Below are 17,055 nucleotides of genomic sequence, written 5' to 3' on the forward strand. Positions count from 1 at the left end.
TCACAATCCTGGCCAATCTGGAACCGCACTTGGTAATTAAATAACACCAATACTCCTTACTTGTTATTTTAAACCATGTGCAACTGTACTCATTCTGTGTGACTCTTTGACAGCTTTTTTTTTTCAATCTTCCAATTTTCACCTGTTGTTATCAATGCTCTGCTTTATATGCACATTATAAAATGAAACTTAAAAATATTTACCAAAAACAAAAATCAATATCCTGTCAAATGCCTGTAATCCCAAAGATTAAAGCAAAACCCCTATCTTTGTACTGAAACGCATTCATTACCCTGCATCACCCATAAAAGGGCTATATTCAAATATCCTTTGTACTGGAGATAAAACAGAAGCAGGGGAATAACAGAGACCAGGGCACAGCTCAGTGGTTAAGGAGGCACTTGATTTTAATGCTGAGTCCTGGGTTCAATCCCCAGCTTCTCCAGGTAGGGCTGGAACAGACCCCTCCAGGTAAGAGCACTGCTGCCAGTCACTGTGTACTGTAGACAGTCGTGAGCTGGATGGACCAATGATATAACCTGCTACAAGGAAGCTCTTTCTGTTCCTATTTAAATCAGAACCATGAGGACTAGAATCTTGGCTTGGTTTTAAGGGAAGGTCTGTAGCTCAGTGGCGGAGCACCTGCTTTGCACACCGAAGGTCTCAGGTTCAGTTCCTAGTGTCTCCATGTAGGACTCTTGCCAGCAAAACCCTGCCAGTCAGCGCAGGCAATACTGAGCTGGGCGAACCAGTGGCCTGACTCATAATAAAAGGCAGCCTCCCAAGTTTGGGTGATGGCAAGGACAGAATGTTTTAAAACCCTTTGCCTGTTCTCAGCCGAGGTTGGCAACTTAGGGTCCTCTTTCAGCCAAGGGGCATCTGGTTGCCAACCTGCTGCATAAGAAATGAGTCATGCGCCAGTCACTCCAGGGAAGTGTCCTTGGAGATGGTACCCAGCTGAAGTGCTGCTATCACAAGCTCTTTAGGCAGCTGCTTTGTTTAGAAAGCACAGCTCATTTGCAGTGGGAGTACGGCAGCGTAACCAACCCTTTCTGAACAGGAGTGCTCCATTTCTGGGTCCCAGCCAGCCATTCCTCCCCGCAGAATCCGAGAATCCCACTCCTGCCTTTCTTTCCCAACATTCTGCAGCTACTGAGCATGTTCGGTCACAACTGGGCTTTTGCAGAGGAGTAAGCAAGTTTCGTTTATTTTTGTACTTTAGGATGATGGAGGGCATGCCATATCCCCGCCCCTGGTTTCTCTGTGGCCCCATTGTACACATAGCCCACTTGTATGGCTCAAGGAAGTGAGCCAAGCTGTGCCTATTAAAACATTATTTAAAAACAAAAACAAAACAGAGGTGCAAACATCATTAGGCAGCCAGGTTTCTTCTGCCTAACCTGTGGTCTTCCACCACATGTTGGGCTGACTCCTATCAGGCTTGCCCAGCAAGGCAAAAAAGTCAAGGCTCATCATTAATACCATTAATTTATAAATCGCCTTCCAAACCTCTATCTCAAGGAAGTTTATGCATAAAATAGCCAAAGAGAGTTAAGAATATAAAAACAATACATTTAAAATGAAACTAAAACCCCACAGGCTATAGAATCAGGTGTGGGCAAGCTGGCTGGAAGCTTAACAAAAACAACCTCTGGAGGACTGCACATCATTCACTTGTGGGCTAGAGGGACCTGTGATTGGACCAACTTTATTATTAACGGCCTTCTTATTTTTTCAATATGCATTTAGACCTACAAGTCCCCTAAAGCAACAGCGGCAAGGCCAACAATCCGCTCCAGAATGAATGAGGTCAGCTACTGCAAAAGTTTCCGCAAAACACTGGTGCAAATGATAACTGGACTTAGGAAACTGAGCCAGACCACCGGTCCATCTAGCTCAGTATTGCAGGCATGGACTAACAGCAGCTCTCTGGGATTTCAGGCATTAAATCTTTCCCAGTCCTAACTGAAGACATCGCCATTGGGGACTGAACCTGGGACCTTCTGCATGGAGAGCAGGTGCTCTAACCATTGAGCAACTGCGCCCTTCCCAATCAGCTTGCTGCCTTGTCAGCAAAAGCGCCTTTTGTTTTCAAAGATTTGCCACCTCTCTGCCTTACTTCTGCTTTTTAAAAGACAAACAAACAGCTAAATGACTGTTGATAGAAGTCAATGGGAAGAGCTATTCAGCCAAATTACATAAATCTACGTAATCAAACATTTCTGGAAAGTGCAATAATTCATTTCATTTTTTTATTTTTAAAAAAGTTGCTTGGTTTCACAACAGCAGCTAATCAATTTTATGGCTGCAGTGAGAGAAAGAATAGTTCGACTGAAATATTTATAAAGCAATATTCTTTTTTGCGATCCAACTGTGCTTCAGAGAACGCAACTGTTGTTTGGTAGCATTTAACAAGTCAACTGACCGAAACTTTTTCTCTTTGCAAACCGCTTTGAGCTTCTTCAAAACAAACAAACAAACAATGAACCACCAAAGGCCTACTTGTACTCCAAAGCAGCTAATATCGCATTAAACATTCAGCCCAGCAAGGGAAGGGAACCTGTGGCCCAGCAGATGTTGCCTCTAGGCTCCTGACCAGCATGCTCAATAGTCAGGGATGGTGGGGGTTGGGTGTGTGTCCAGCACAAGTAAATGCATGTAGCTTAGTGGTAGAACATTGCCTTGTATGCAGAAGGTCCCAATTCAATGGCACCTCCAGGTAGAACTGGGAGAGACTCCTGCCTGAAACCATGGAGAGCCACTGCTGTCAATCAGGGCAGACAATATTGAGCTAGATGGACCAAGGCAGTTTTCTACAAGTCTCCCAGCCCTGCAATGGAGAATTAAATTTAGGGGATTAAACTCTCTCGACACTCATTGTAAGACACAGGAGAGACCCCGAGTGCCCTCCACAAGGCATTCCAAGTCAGGAATCATGGGAGCAAACCCCACTAAGCTCTACAGTACTTGCTTCCAAGAAAACACAGGAAGGACTGCACTGTTAATGTCTTGTGGATTGGCGGAGGTAGCGCTAGACTCCACAACTCAGGAGAGCTGAGCTGAGAGCCCACCCCCTGCACATGTTTCCTGGGCAGCTTGCGCCTAGCTTTGGCTCTGCTGCTGCCCTCAGTCTACCTCTCCCCAAAATCAGGACCCATCCCCAACTGGCTGAAATCAGCTCCCTCAACCGCAAAACAGGAGCTCATGCATGCTTCTTCTAACTTGACAGGCCAGCCCTCAGTCCCCTTGGGAATCAGTGGGATTAATGTGCAGTTTAAGTACCCCGTGGCTTAGCCATACAGCCAGATCTGATTCAAGAAGTTCAGTGGGGCTTACCCCTGAGTAATCATGCCGCAAGCTGCAAGCCTGGGGGAGGGCAGGGTGGCGGCGGCTGCAAAGATTCCTTAAACCCATGCTTAGCCCACTTTTATTTAAAAACAGAGGTGCAACACACTTACAGGTTGATGGCGAAGCAATATAGATTGAATTCATTTTCCATCATTTGAGAGCTGAATTTCAGAAGGGGAGAAAAGATTTGGCCAGACTTACCGGTACTTTCCCAACATGATGGCATCAGGCTTTATTTTCTACCATGCCTTCCTGCCTCTGGATTATTCCAGTGCCCAACCTCAACCCCAGGGGGACTCCTACTAGGGGGGGTGGAGAGCTGTAATCCCAGAACAGCCCCTCCTAAAGGGGAAAGTAAGGTAGGAAAGAGCCCCACTGGATCCAAGGCTCATAGAGGCCTGAGTTCACCTTTTCAACCACACTGGATGATCCTGGAAGTCATCCAAGGCAACAAGAGAAGAAGGTCACACACCCCACGGGCTGTCAAATAGACTGCCCCTGGATATGGAGGTTCTACTGAGCTGTAACAGTTAATTGCACAATTCTAGACAGCTTTACTAGGAGGCCCATGAGTAGCGTGGGGCAGAGGTCAGAGAGTCAGACTAGGACCTGACCTGGACCAGGGTTCAAATCCCCACTCAGCCATGAAGCTGACTGGATAGCCTTGGGCCAGTCACTGCCGCTCAGCCTAACCTGCCTCATAGGGTTGTTGTGAGGTTAAAATGAAGAAGGAGCACCCTGCACGCCACCTTGAACTCTTTGGAGGAGAAGGTCGGGTATAAATGCTATCAACTGAACAATGGGGCTGACCCCCCAAGCCTTACACTCCAGAAAAACAACTCTTACGATAAATAAAAATTACCCCCATAATATTTAGAAGGGAGTTGGGGGAACTCCTCTTTCTTTGCCTCTAAACCGTGCACAGCCAAGCAATTCCAAACAACACCCTACTTACCCGTCACTTTGACAACAGCCCCTCTCCACCACCAACCCGGGCACAAAGGTCTATTATCTATTTTTGACACACACAAACACCTATCCAAAAAAGGAAACCTCCAATCGCTCCCGCTCAGTGTTTCCCTTTGGGGACCAGTCCCACTTTCTTGGACTTGGCAACCGTGGATGGGAGAAAAATCGTTAATAACAAACAAACAGAGAAGTCTCCACCCCCACCCCCACCCGCCCGCCGCTAACCTGAGTCTCAAGCGCAACAGCAGCAACTCCAAGTCCCATCGGAGGGCGAAGGAACAAAGGCCCCGCGTCCCCGCCGGAGCCCTTACCGTGGCGAGGGCAGCCGGGCACGGCGGCAGGCCGAGGCAGCCTCCGGGCTCCCGCCACGCAGCATCGGGAGTGGGGGGGGGGGGGAAGAGGCCGGAACAAAGCGGGCAGAGTCGCGCTCCGCCTCGGCCGCGCTGAGCACCTGTTCGCCCCGGGAGAGGGAGGCGCGCGCGGCGGTGCCAAAAGGGTCCCCTGCTCCGTGCGCCCTGGGCGCGTGCCAAAACGCGCGCCGCTGCGCCCGCCGGGCCTTCCTTCCTGGCTCGCTGGCTCGGGCCGCGCTCTCGCCGCGCCCGGGCTGGCCGGGGAAGGGGAAGCGCAAACAATGCCGCCCGCCGAGGGTGGAGAGGGGGGAGCGGGGGCAGCAGAGGCAGCAGCTGCCGGCCAGCCTCCGCCTCCTTCTTCTCCTCCGCCGCCTCCTGTTTCCCAGGATTGGCTGCGCCAAGAGCCTCCGCCTCCCCGAGCGCGCCTCGGCGGCAGGGAAGGGCTGAGGCCGCAGCCTCCGGAGTGGGGGGCGGGGAAAGGAGGGCTGAGTGGCAACCGCGGGAGGAGCAACCCAGTCTCCAGTTCCCAGCAACGGATGGCAAGATGCCCCAGAGAGCGGGGACTGGGGGGCTCTCCAGATTTTAAAATTTTATTCATTACATATATAGATCATTTTTCCTGCAAGGTGGTGTGCCAACTTGCCCTCTTTTGGGGGCGGAAAGATTTCATTTCTCTTCATAATGTATTTGAATACCACTTTGGGTTGTTGTTTTTAAAACAGCAATCTAGCAGTGTATACATTTTATGGGATCACAGATATTGTGATATTAGTAAAGGAAAAATGTCGTTTTTGAAATTTCCATTTTATAATGTGTATAACATGGAACCGTTATAACAACAAATGAAAATTTAAAAGATGAACAACAAAACTATAAAGTAGGCACAGAGGAGGAGTACAGCCACACATGGGTTAAAATAACAAAGTCTGAGCAAAGAATATTAGATATCTGATTATATCAGCTCCCTCCCCCTTTTCTCCTCACAACAAGCCTGTAAGGTAGGCAAGATTGATATACTGGTTGCCGCAAGGTGACTCGGTGAGCCTTGTGGCTGAGTGGGGATCCAAACCCTTGCTCTCCCTGGTCTTAGAATCCACCACACTAACCACTACACTTGCTCTCTAGATATTGGGGGAGGGGGAGTCCCGGCAGCCATGAAAATTCAGCTCCTCATTCAACTAACAGGATGCCACTGACATCGTGCTGGCTTTTTGTTGTTGTTGTTTATGCAAAAATCACTCTCACTCTCAGTCACTCACTGCTTCCTTCCCCCCCCCCTTTTTTTTGTCCAGTGTTGAAAAAATAATGGAAAGTGGAAACTCTCTCTCTCTCTCTCTCTCTCTCTCTCTATATATATATATATAGTTTCCACTTTCCATTATTTTTTCAGCACTGGACACACAAAAAAGGAAGCAGTGAGAGGGACTGAGAGTGAGAGTGATTTTTGAGCGGCTGGGGGGGGGGAGAAAGCAGGTGTGTGCTTGTGTGGCCCCCCACCCCACCCCACAAAGGGTCTGCGGAGGAGAGGGGAGCAGCAGGAGCTGGCCATTGTTCCCTGGGGGGGGCCCGAATATCCAAGCACCCCCTCCTCTCCCTTGGCCCAAATGCAGATGTGGGGCTCCCCTTCCCCAAAGGAGAAAAGGTTTGCTCCATTTAACTTGATTGAAGGGAATGTGCAGCCAGGTCAAAGATCCAGCTGCAGAGCCTTTTGTCTCTGCAGCAGGCAGGCGGCAAGGGCCTCCCTCCAGCTTCCCAAGAGTGCAAACAAAAAAAGGAGGGGGCGATCGAACCCTCCCCACCCCATGGAACTGGGACAAAAAGCAGGCGGGATCAAGTACTACTATGCAAAGATGATGGAGGGAGGCGGGGAGGGAACAAACATTTTCCCTTCTCCAAAACAAGCCCATGCGGAGGGGGACATAAAAGCAGCCCTGCCAGGGTTGGAAGACAATAGCCTTAGAATCTCAGAGTAGGAAGGAATCCCAAGGGTCATCTAGTGCAACCCCCTGCAATGCAGGAATCACACCCTGACAGGTGGCCCTTCAGATATTTAAATATGGCTCCATCATGTCACATTTCAAAGTTCTCTTCTCCAGGCTAAACACACTCAACTTCTCATGAGACTTGGGTCTCCAGGTCCCCTCGGGAAGCCTAAACCAGTTCTCCTGGTAGAACCAGGTGGGGCAAGCTAAGGAAATTTCAGTTTTTACGGCTTATTTTTCATGAATGTGCCTGTTCGGGTGGGGTGGGGGAATGGGAAACGTGTCTCTCAGAACACTAAAAAAACAGCCCCTGGATCATCAGCTCAGCTCCTCTTTCCTCAACAACAACAACCATCTTCCAAGAATGCACAAAATGCCACCCGCACATTTCCATAGCCAGGGGACTAGAAACTTGATCTTTCAAGAGGGAAGCTGAATTTCAAGATCGTCTGAGAAAAGAGCTCCAGCCATCTCTGTGTAAATCAACCTGTTGCCTTCCTGGTGTTTTGGACCACAGCTGCCATCATCCACAGGGAAGAAGGCATAGATGTTTCTGAACTAGGTGGCATCTCCCTAAGGATTCCATACAGTCCAGGATCAACATCCATTCCGTGCACTTCCAGATTTTTTTTATGGGGGGGGGGGGTTAATCTCAAAGAATACTCTGATTATCTTTTACGTTCATCAAGAGGCAAGTTTCTAGTCCCTGAGATCAGCAATGATAAAACTCAGAGGGGGGAAATTTAGTAGCTGGGGGCAAGTAGGGTTTCCAACACTTTCTGGCACAGGGAGAAGATACGAGGGTTTGGGGTGCTCTCTAGCACTGTGCCCCTTTCCCAACCAACGAAATCATAAGAACGACGTTAAGCCAAACCACATACAGAATACATATCAATGAATTCAGCTTGTAGAATTCACCTGTCTTTTAAAACAAGAAGATCCGACAAAGAGGGCTTTGTCTCATCCAGGATACCACTTTCTACAGCAGTCAACAAATAGCGTGCTCCCCCACTGCTTGATTCTCTGCAACTGGTACTCAGAGATAGACTGCTCCTGAACACAGAGGCTCCCTTGGAGCCATCATCGCAAACTGCCCATGATTTGGGGCAGCACTCATAACCCCACAACAACAGATAGGAACGTACAGCGCCACACTGCCCCTGAGTGCCTATGCAGAAGCTCTCTTTGGGATTCAGAAGCATTGCTGCAGGCAGAGGCAAGTAGAGTTTGACAACCTTCTCCTTCCTCCCACTGCAGATTGAAATAAGAAAAACACACCTCTCCGGTTCCTTTTAAAGCAACCCTGCAGCAGAGGAAGGGCTGCAAAGATACACACACACACACACACACACACAGGCAGCACATTTTCCTCCCCCAAAAAAGACCCCTTACCGTGAGGCGGGGTGGTCCCAGTGCCTTCAGAGGCCTGCTGCTCAGGAGGGGCTGCCAGGGGTGGCGTCGTCAAGGCGCCCTGGGGTGGGAGTAGGGGCTGGGCGACCCGTGACTCTGCCGGGGGCTTCTCTGCAGGAAACGGGTCTTTCCTGGAATTCTCCTGGTTGCTGAGTGGCGGCTGCATAGGAAGGACGAGAGAAGCGAGGGAGGAAAACATCAACAGCAGGGGGAAATAAGAGGCCCCTGCTTGCCCTGCTGCAGAGATCTATCTGCTGGAGTTGATGGGAACTGAACCCGGGACCTGCCACGGGCAGAGCACAACCTCAACCCCCTGAAACTGCAGGCTTAGATGCACTGTTGTTTTGCAGGCATTTTGCCCGTCAGAGTGTTTAGTACTTTGCAGAGAAGTGTCACTCCCTAACCATAATGGGAGACAAGCAGACAGGAGATCTGAAGTGGGGAGGAACTCAGGGGGCACCCCCCCCCCCAGCTTGCCTGGCTTCTGGGACAGAGTTCACACGAGCCTGCCAAAGGCAGAACATCAGGTGTGGAGGGGAGCCCCTGTGGAAGCAGCAACTCCTTCAGAGGCAACAGGGCAAGCAGCTCTCCCCAAATAGCTGGTTTCCTTGAGCAAGTGGGTGGCCTCACCCAGAGCAGGATCAAAGACCCATACGTCATCAAAGCAAGGACATCAGAACAGAGGTGCACTTCATTTGTACTAAAAACCGGGCTTTTAGTGCCACATCTCAAGCCCTCTGGAATCCATGCCCAGCTGAAATTAGACAGGCGTCTCAGCATCATAGCCTTCCCTGAGGCATGATCCAGTCATTTATGAAATGAGAATTGTAACTGTAGGAATGCTTTAATTGTTTTTACAACTTGCTTTTTTTGGGGGGGTACTGTATTGTATTTGTATGCTACACACTGCTTTCATGGCCTCATGGTTTCCTAAGATGTAAAAAAAGGGCCTATCTAAGTCCTGCATCCTGTTTTCACACTGGCCAACCAGATGCCTAAAGGGGGAAGCCCACAAGCTTCCAGTTGTTGTTCCCCATCATCTGTTATTCAGAGGTAGACTGCCCGCAGATGTGGAGGCTCCGCTATCACAACAAACATCCATGAGAAGAGCTCTGTTGGATCAGGGGAAGAGCAGCCTGAGGCTTTCTGAGGTCAGGGTGGAAACCCAAAGCAAAAAAGGGAGTCAGGGTTTGCCCAACACACCGAAGACATTCCCCTTGTTCTGGGATGTTTTTGTGGGATTTGCAATGCGCTGATGCGAGGGTGGGGCACTCCCAGCCCAGAGGCTTGCTCAGGCCCAACAAGAGTTCTGAATTTGGCCCATGGGGCCGTTGCCCAAACCCCGGCCACCCGTCCCACATGCAAAGCAGCTCGCCATCGCTCCGAAGCCTGTTTGCGAGCAGCTTATATCAAAACCACTTGCAAGTGGGTTCCCAAAAGACAAGCCCCTTTTGAGTCGTCACCTGGCTTCATAAGGGTGACAGATAGGTGATGGACAGGTACGTGGCCCTGCCCACCTGCCCAAGGTAGCCTGCCTTGGGAGGATAGGCCGGGGGAGGGGGGAAAGGATCCAGTTCCACCCCTATCCCCCAGTCCTCACCCCAAAATGAATGCCCCCCCCAGAGGCCCAACTCACTGTTCCAACAGCTGGCTGCAGTTGCAGGATGACGGCCGAGGCGTGCTGGAACTTGCGCTGGCCGGCGTGGTTGGGGCAGCCGGTGGGTCTGGCTGGGGAGCCAGCTTCCAGCCTCTGGGCCCCCAGCGCTGGGGGCCCAGGGGGATGCGGGGTATGCTGCTGCGAGGGCTGGCTGGCAGCGGGCTTGTGCTGGCTGGGGGCCTGGCAGGCTGGCAGGCTGGTAGCGGGGGCCTGGTTCTGCGAGGGCCCTTGGGCTTGCAGGCTGGGGGGCGCCCCAAGGCTGGGGGTCGGCGGAGGGGGGACCTGTAGCTGCGGAGGCCTGGGCTGGAGGGGTTGATGCGGGTGCTGCTGCTGGATCACAAATTGGTGCTGGATTGGCTTCTGCTGTTGCAACAGCTGGTGGGTCTGTAGCTGGGAATACGCTGGAGGGGAGAAAGGAGCCAGTTAACTAATGCCACTCCAGATGCCCTTTAAATCATCATCATCATCAAAATAAGCCAAAGATAAATAACACAAAGAAATACTGTATCAGCAGGTTGAAAGCAGCATAAGGTTGGACATTGTAACGGAACTTGTCATTACAATAAAATGCCAGTTTCCCCATAAACCTGATCCATATGTTGTTGTTTTTTTAATAGGTTTGTCAGAGTTACTGTGGACCCAATTTTCTCAAGCCATCAGTTTTATTTTTCCTGGAGGAAATCAAACAAACTGGTATAAAAAAACATTAGTATCAATCTGTTTGATTTGCTTCTGTGAGATAAAAATGAATTAATAAAAATAACCGAATTTTAAAAAGTGTGATATATACACTTAATATTAAGTTAGTAAAGTACTTAAGACTGTTTGGAAACCTTGATTTCTCATTGTCCTGTGGTTAGGGGAGTCCTGTGTTTCTGCATTTGTGGTATACAAGATAAAATCCCACCAAACATCATAAAAGTTTTCAAGGTCCCTCCTGTCTCTGGCAGCATGCGAGTTCAGCAAATGCGAAACTCCACAAATTTGTATGCTAAAGGGAAAGCTGCAAGCCCTGTAAGCTTTTCCATGTGGAGGCAACTGAGGTTCATGCCAGTGTCTATGCCTAGAGTTCCCGAGAGCTGAAAATTCCTGCAGATATACATCCTCATAGACCCCTCTCTAGCTAGCATCTAGATGAGCAAGGAGCATTATATCAGAGTTTAAAAAGGCAGCCCAGCCAGGAGAAAACACTCCAGGAGGAAGCAAAGCAAAATCAGTGAGCTATAAAGTGAGTCAGGAGCTGCCCATAAACAACAGAAAAAGTGGAGAGAAGCTCTTTGCCCCAGAGTTGCCGAGAGCTGCTAGGGGACCCCTACAGAAGTGACAATTCCCGGAGCGGTTTAACAATCAATCCCTCTTAGACTAATAGAGTTGGAAGGGATGACAAGGGTCACCTGGTCCAAGCCCCTGAAATGCAGATATCCTTAGTTCAACATGGGGCTCAAACGTGTGACCCTGACATTGTGAGTCTCATGCTCTACCAACTGAGCCATCTCACATGGAATTCTGAAAAATATAGTAATATAATCACCAGCCAGTTACTAATAAGCGCAAGAAGTAATCACCAGGTTCCTTGGAACAGCCTTTGCAACCCGCATCCCATCCAGGCGTTCTGGGCGACGACTCCCATCCGTTGCCACCCAAAACATCTGGAAGGTATCCGGGCTGGCAAAGGCTGCCTTAAAGAGTCGGCTTAAGAAATATTACAGTACAGTGGTACCTCGGGTTAAGTACTTAATTCGTTCCGGAGGTCCATACTTAACCTGAAATTGTTCTTAACCTGAGGTACTATTTCTGGGTTAGCGGAGTCTGTAACCTGAAGCATATGTAACCCGAGGTACCACTGTATGATGAATTCGTGAGCAGGATTCGAACTATGAACCACAGTAGGAATTAAGAGATTATTGTATGGTGATTATGACATAACCTTGCAGCAAGGAGGAGAAATTAAAAACACAATGGAAAATGGGAGGGGGAGTCAGGGGAAAAACAAAGAAAAATTTACTATGTTTTGGAATTTATGAAATTGTTGTTGCTTTTTTTTAAAAAAAAGAATCAACTCTAGATGATTTCTCACTCACCCCTCATTCGGGTGTGGTTCTCAAAAAGAAACCCCCAGCCCCAGAAGCAGGGCAAGGGGGCAGCTGACAACCCCCTTCTGCTACTCCACACCCCCAACTTTGCTCTGCACCCCCCCCCCGTGGCCCAGTCCAACGGAGACAGGGCCAGTGCCTCACCTGGGGCAATGAGCGGGTGAGTCGTGGAGGAGGTCACCGTCCGGTTTGTGGAGCCGCCCCGCCCGTCCAGATTCCCAGCTCCCCCGCTGCTGCTGCTGCCACCTCCGCCACCCCCCTCTCCTTTCCGAAGATGCTCCGGGGCGTGTTCGGAGACGCCCGCCTTGCCGCCGGGAGCCTGCCCAGCCGTCTTGCCCTGAGAAGCCGGAGAGGAGGTGGAGTGGCTGCTGTTGCTCGGGGTGGGCTTCATGGCCAATGTGGGGAGCTGCTGGCTCAGGGAGGGAGCCAGCCCCTGAGCGGCTGCCTGCTGGGTGCGGAGAGATGAGTTTTGTACCTGCAACAAGATGGGAGACGAAAAGAGCTCAGCTGCAGAAGGCTGGTACACCCACAGAGCCTACAGTACTGTCTACACCAACTGGCAGCAGCGCCCCAAGGTTTTACACCTGGAGGGGGTCTCTCCCAGAAGCTGGGGGTTGAACCTGAGACCTTGTGCGTGCAAATCATGCGCCTTAAAACAGTGAGCTGTGGCTTCCCTGCCCTTCTTTCTCCCCGCTAAAACCGCAGAGACACACCCAGACCCTCGCCCTCCTGGTTCTTACCTGAGCTGTGGTGGTGGATGGCTGGGTGGTGGTGGCCCCCTCGGGCTGCACCGCAGCAACCGTGGCCGTGGGCGTGAAGATGAGCTGCGGGGAGAGAGGGAGAGCACGGCCTAGGCTCCTAGCTACTTGCACAAGGTTACTCTGCTGAGCCTGGAAATCACAGGAAACGGGTCCCCTTATACATCACCCGTTGCCGTCCCAGCAGAGAGATCACAGCGTGGGGGGCTGGGGGGGGGTGGAGCAGCCCCAGGAAACAACAACCATGCGGGACGGAGGGGAGGGATGCACCAAGGAGCATGCTCAAGGACTCCATGCGTTGGGGGCTTTGAGGCTGGATTACTGCAATGCACTCTATGTGGGGCTGCCCTTGGGCTTGGGTTCAGAAGCTCCAGCTGGTGGAGATTGCTGATGGGGGCATCTAGCCAGCAACACATGGCACCATTGTTGAAGCATCTGCACTGGCTGCCTGTCCACTTCTGAGCCAGGTTCAAGGTCCTTGTCTTAATTTACAAAGCCTTTAAGGTCCAGGGTACTTCAGGGATCACCCAAAACCTTCTATCCCAGCTAGATCACCGAGATCATCTGCTGGAGCATTGTTGGCCATTTCCTGATTTCGCGAAGCTCGTTTGACAACCATGAGAAACCGAGCCTTTAGTGTCGCCAGCCCAGTCCTATGGAACTGCCTGCCACTGGAGATTCAGCAAGCGCCTTCTGCTTCAACTTGTAAACACCTACTGAATACTTTTCTATTCCATCAGGTCTATGCAGGCAGTTAAGAATACATCTTTCCATAACAGCTGATTTCCGATTTAAACTTTTTAATATGGCTCTTACTGTATGGTTTTTAGGTACTACTATTGTAAACTCCTGTAATATTTTTTGTATATACTTTCATATTCTGTATAAATAAAGTGGTTGCCTCTGAACTTTGGAACACTCTTTCCAAAGTTACGCCAAACGCATCAACAGAAATGAAGAATAGGGATTCAAAACGCATATGCTTATTTATTATATTTTTCCAGGAAGGTGATGCACTGGAGCCCATTTAAAATCAGAAACAGATTTTTCACGGACCATCTTAGTTGTGCATTTGGTATGCGCAGTGTTTCTTAAGTTTACAAACCAAGATGCCACCTCACCCAGGAAAGGAAGCAAAAACAGCAAAAGACTATTAGCTGCTTCAGTAAGACACAGGAGGGGGAAATTTCTCCTGGAGCAGACTGTAAGGGGAAGAGGAAAGCATATACTGCAACAGTTCACAAGGCAACACATTTGCAAGGGTAACTAGAGAGGTCACAGTTTTGTCCATTACCAAAGTGTGACCATATTTTTTTAAAATATAAAATGGCGGAATTGGAGTGTACTCACTAGGTTCAAAAAAACCCTAGTGTGTGCATGTTCCGCATCCAAAAATAGAGGCTCACTGTCCAAATTCAAACCACAGTTTATTACATTTTAAGAGCATTTTCCCAACTGTTAATTTCTGCGTTATATCTGAACCACTTCAAGAAATATGGTGGAATACAATGCAAGCTTAGCACTCATTTTTGTGTTATTTGCAAATTGTGTCCCCCCCCCCCCCCCAAGAAGCAAATTACACTGAAATAAGAGCTAAACTTGCCCTTATGTGAAAGCTCTTATGCATCACAGAAATTAACTGTTAGGGGAAAGTTGGGAAAATGGAATAAACTGCCACGTGAAGGGAGCCACAGTCTGTGCATGGAAACTTCTGAATGGGCCTCACTGCAAAACCATGCTCTTGAGAGACTCGTAACCAATTCCGGCACCCTCCACCACCTTCTCCATACCACCACCACATCAAAACCGCAGGAAAACCTGAATTACTGCATTGCACACCATGTGGGCCTTCTGTTGCGCTAGATCTAGAAGCGGCATTTAGCGCAGAATGCTGCAGCACGGTTGCTGACAGGAGTGAGGCCTTCTCAGCATATAACAACCACACTCAGAAATCTACACTGGTTGCCAATTTGCTACCAGGCAAAGTTCAAGGTATTACTACAGTGGTACCTCTGGTTATGAACTTAATTCATTCCGGAGGTCCGTTCTTAACCTGAAACTGTTCTTAACCTGAGGTAACACTTTAGCTAATGGGGCCTCCCACTGCCGCCGCACCACCAGCGCACGATTTCTGTTCTCATCCTGAGGTAAATTCTTAACCCAAGGTACTACTTCCAGGTTAGCAGTGTCTGTAACCCGAAGTTTTTGTAACCTGAGGTGTTTGTAACCCGAGGTACCACTGTATTAGTATATAAAGCCCTTAACCTGGGACCAGTTTACCTGTGAGGTTGCCTTACTCCTGCTTCAATCAGCGGTGCTGGCACTGGTACATGTACCCCGTAATACCCACATTTGTGAGGAAGTCATATTTTAGAGAGGCAGACCCTACCCTCTGGAACTCCCTGCCTATTGATGTCAGCCAGGCACCTTCGTTGTACTCTATCTGGCGTCTACTAAAAACAATTTTGTTTCGGCAATCCTCCCCAGAAATGTGGATGCGAGGTTTAATCTGTTTTTAGTTTATTGTTGCTTTTATCTTTTGAATGTTTTAAAGAACTGTTTTCTATTGATCATTTTCTTTTCTTTTTAATTCTCATTGTAAATCACTTTTGAGGGTATTTCTTTTTTTCAACCGACAGGTGGTGTGTAATTCTATTAAATAAAAAAATAAAATGCTCGGGCTGGTGTAGAATGGGCAGAAGAACCGCCGGGGTGGTACCCAAAATAGCAAGCTTGTTTCAGCACCACCAGAATGCTGTTCCCTTCACAGAGCCTCCCCAGATGTACCAGTAAGGCACACACCATCTCCCAATAGGCTGTCAGCTCCCCTGGAGGTACCCAGCTGGCACAAACAGGGGATTCAAGGTGCTTTGCCAACTTACCATCTGAGCCCGCAGGTACATCTGGGCCTGGCTGGCGGTCAGGGTGGGGCTGCTGGCGTTGCCCAGGAGTACGGCTTGCTGGGCTATGCCAGAGGCAGCCGCCGAGTTCACGCCCTGGGCCCGGTTGATCAGCTGGGCGGCAGCTGGGGACGTCGCCAGGTTTATCTGGGATGGAGGAGGAGAGGAAAGACAGAAAGTGGTGCAGTGAATCTGGATGACGGCATGGAGGAGGAGATGGGGACAGACCCATCTGCACCAGCAAAAGTGGAGCGCATCAGGCCCCAGCTCTGTGGGGCAACGGAAACCCCACAGCAGCCCTGCAGAGAGAGGGGCAGATTCAAGGCTTACCGTGGACTGCTGAGGCGGGGTCTGTGTGGGCCCATTATTGCTGGACGAGGTATTCTGCCTGTTGGCTGCCAGACTTGCCTGGAAGGGCAAGCAGAGGGGGAATTAAGCAGAAATCAGAAATACTGAATCCATATAGCTGTGAATCCTGTAATTTGGGGGGTTGGACTAGATGACTATGATAAGAACATTTGCCTATTGACTTCACCGGTAGTCAGAGGCTCTCCAGGCTTTCTGGTGTGGGGCGTTCCCAGTCCTATACCAAGGCTTGAACCCGGGATCTTCCCAGGGTCAGAATGTAAGAAGAGAGCTTGCTGGATCAGACCAAAGGGGGCACATCTAGTCCAGGATCCTGAACCAACAGACGCCCCAATCTGAAATCTGCAAGCAGGACCACAAGTGCAAGAGCCCTCTCCCCTCCTGTTTGTGTCCGTTTTGGAGACATTATAAAAGGAAATTTTAAAAAAATCTTAATGAACCTAAATGACATGTTATACCTTATTTTGCCAATGCACCTTGAGACCTTTTGTTGCACAAAGGAACTGACAAATGAAATTGCTATTCTTATAATTAATAATATTAATAAGAATGGCAATGCGGATGTGTGAACGACCCAGTATAAATGATCCACTGCTCATGTACTATTCTTGCATTTAAAAAAGTTATTTCCATTTCATATATGCTGCTCAACCGTAAGAACCACAAAGCAGTTCACAGAAAGTATGAAACAATAAAATTATAAACAAAAACAGATATGTACACTATGTACACACAGATATGTACACACTAAGAGATAGATTTCTTACAAATGCAGAACCCTATGTGGCACCTGTAACAGTGCCAGTTGATAAGATAACAATTTTTAAAAATCTCATGAAGATAAAAAAACAAACAAAGGCGACTTCCTGATGTCCATTGTTGTTGTTGTTGTTTAGTCGTTTAGTCGTGTCCGACTCTTCGTGACCCCATGGACCAGAGCACGCCAGGCACCTCTGTCCTCCACTACTTCCCGCAGTTTGGTCAAACTCATGCTGGTAACCTCGAAAACACTATCCAACCATCTTGTCCTCTGTCGCCCCCTTCTCCTTGTGCCCTCCATCTTTCCCAGCCCTGATGTCCATTACATGCATCAAATCCATGCTGAAAGAAAAACAACTTGCCAGTCTGGAGGGACCCTTTGCTATTATGCAATTAATCATAGAATTGTAGAGTTGGAATTGGACCCCAAGGGTCATCTAGCCCAACGCCTGGTTAATTTAAT

General features: G+C 49.3%; 1 protein-coding gene across 5 annotated transcripts in view; it reads right to left on the reverse strand.

Annotated features, from left to right (window-relative positions):
* The window catches only part of PHC2 (polyhomeotic homolog 2), a 59,970-nt gene that overhangs the window by 13,480 nt on the left and 29,435 nt on the right, over positions 1 to 17,055 (reverse strand). For 4 of the 5 annotated variants that reach the window (XM_077931469.1, XM_077931467.1, XM_077931470.1 and 1 more), the window contains 6 exons: positions 15,798 to 15,875; positions 15,450 to 15,614; positions 12,550 to 12,699; positions 11,954 to 12,284; positions 9,696 to 10,117; positions 8,042 to 8,219 (listed from right to left, as the gene is read on the reverse strand). In XM_077931469.1, the coding sequence (XP_077787595.1) occupies positions 8,042 to 8,219; positions 9,696 to 10,117; positions 11,954 to 12,284; positions 12,550 to 12,699; positions 15,450 to 15,614; positions 15,798 to 15,875 (1,324 nt within the window). The remainder of the gene's footprint in view (positions 1 to 8,041; positions 8,220 to 9,695; positions 10,118 to 11,953; positions 12,285 to 12,549; positions 12,700 to 15,449; positions 15,615 to 15,797; positions 15,876 to 17,055) is intronic. The other variant, XM_077931468.1, reaches the window with a different exon arrangement.

The sequence above is a fragment of the Podarcis muralis genome, chromosome 7, assembly GCF_964188315.1.
Source record: "Podarcis muralis chromosome 7, rPodMur119.hap1.1, whole genome shotgun sequence".
In the NCBI taxonomy this organism is placed as follows: Eukaryota; Metazoa; Chordata; class Lepidosauria; order Squamata; family Lacertidae; genus Podarcis; species Podarcis muralis.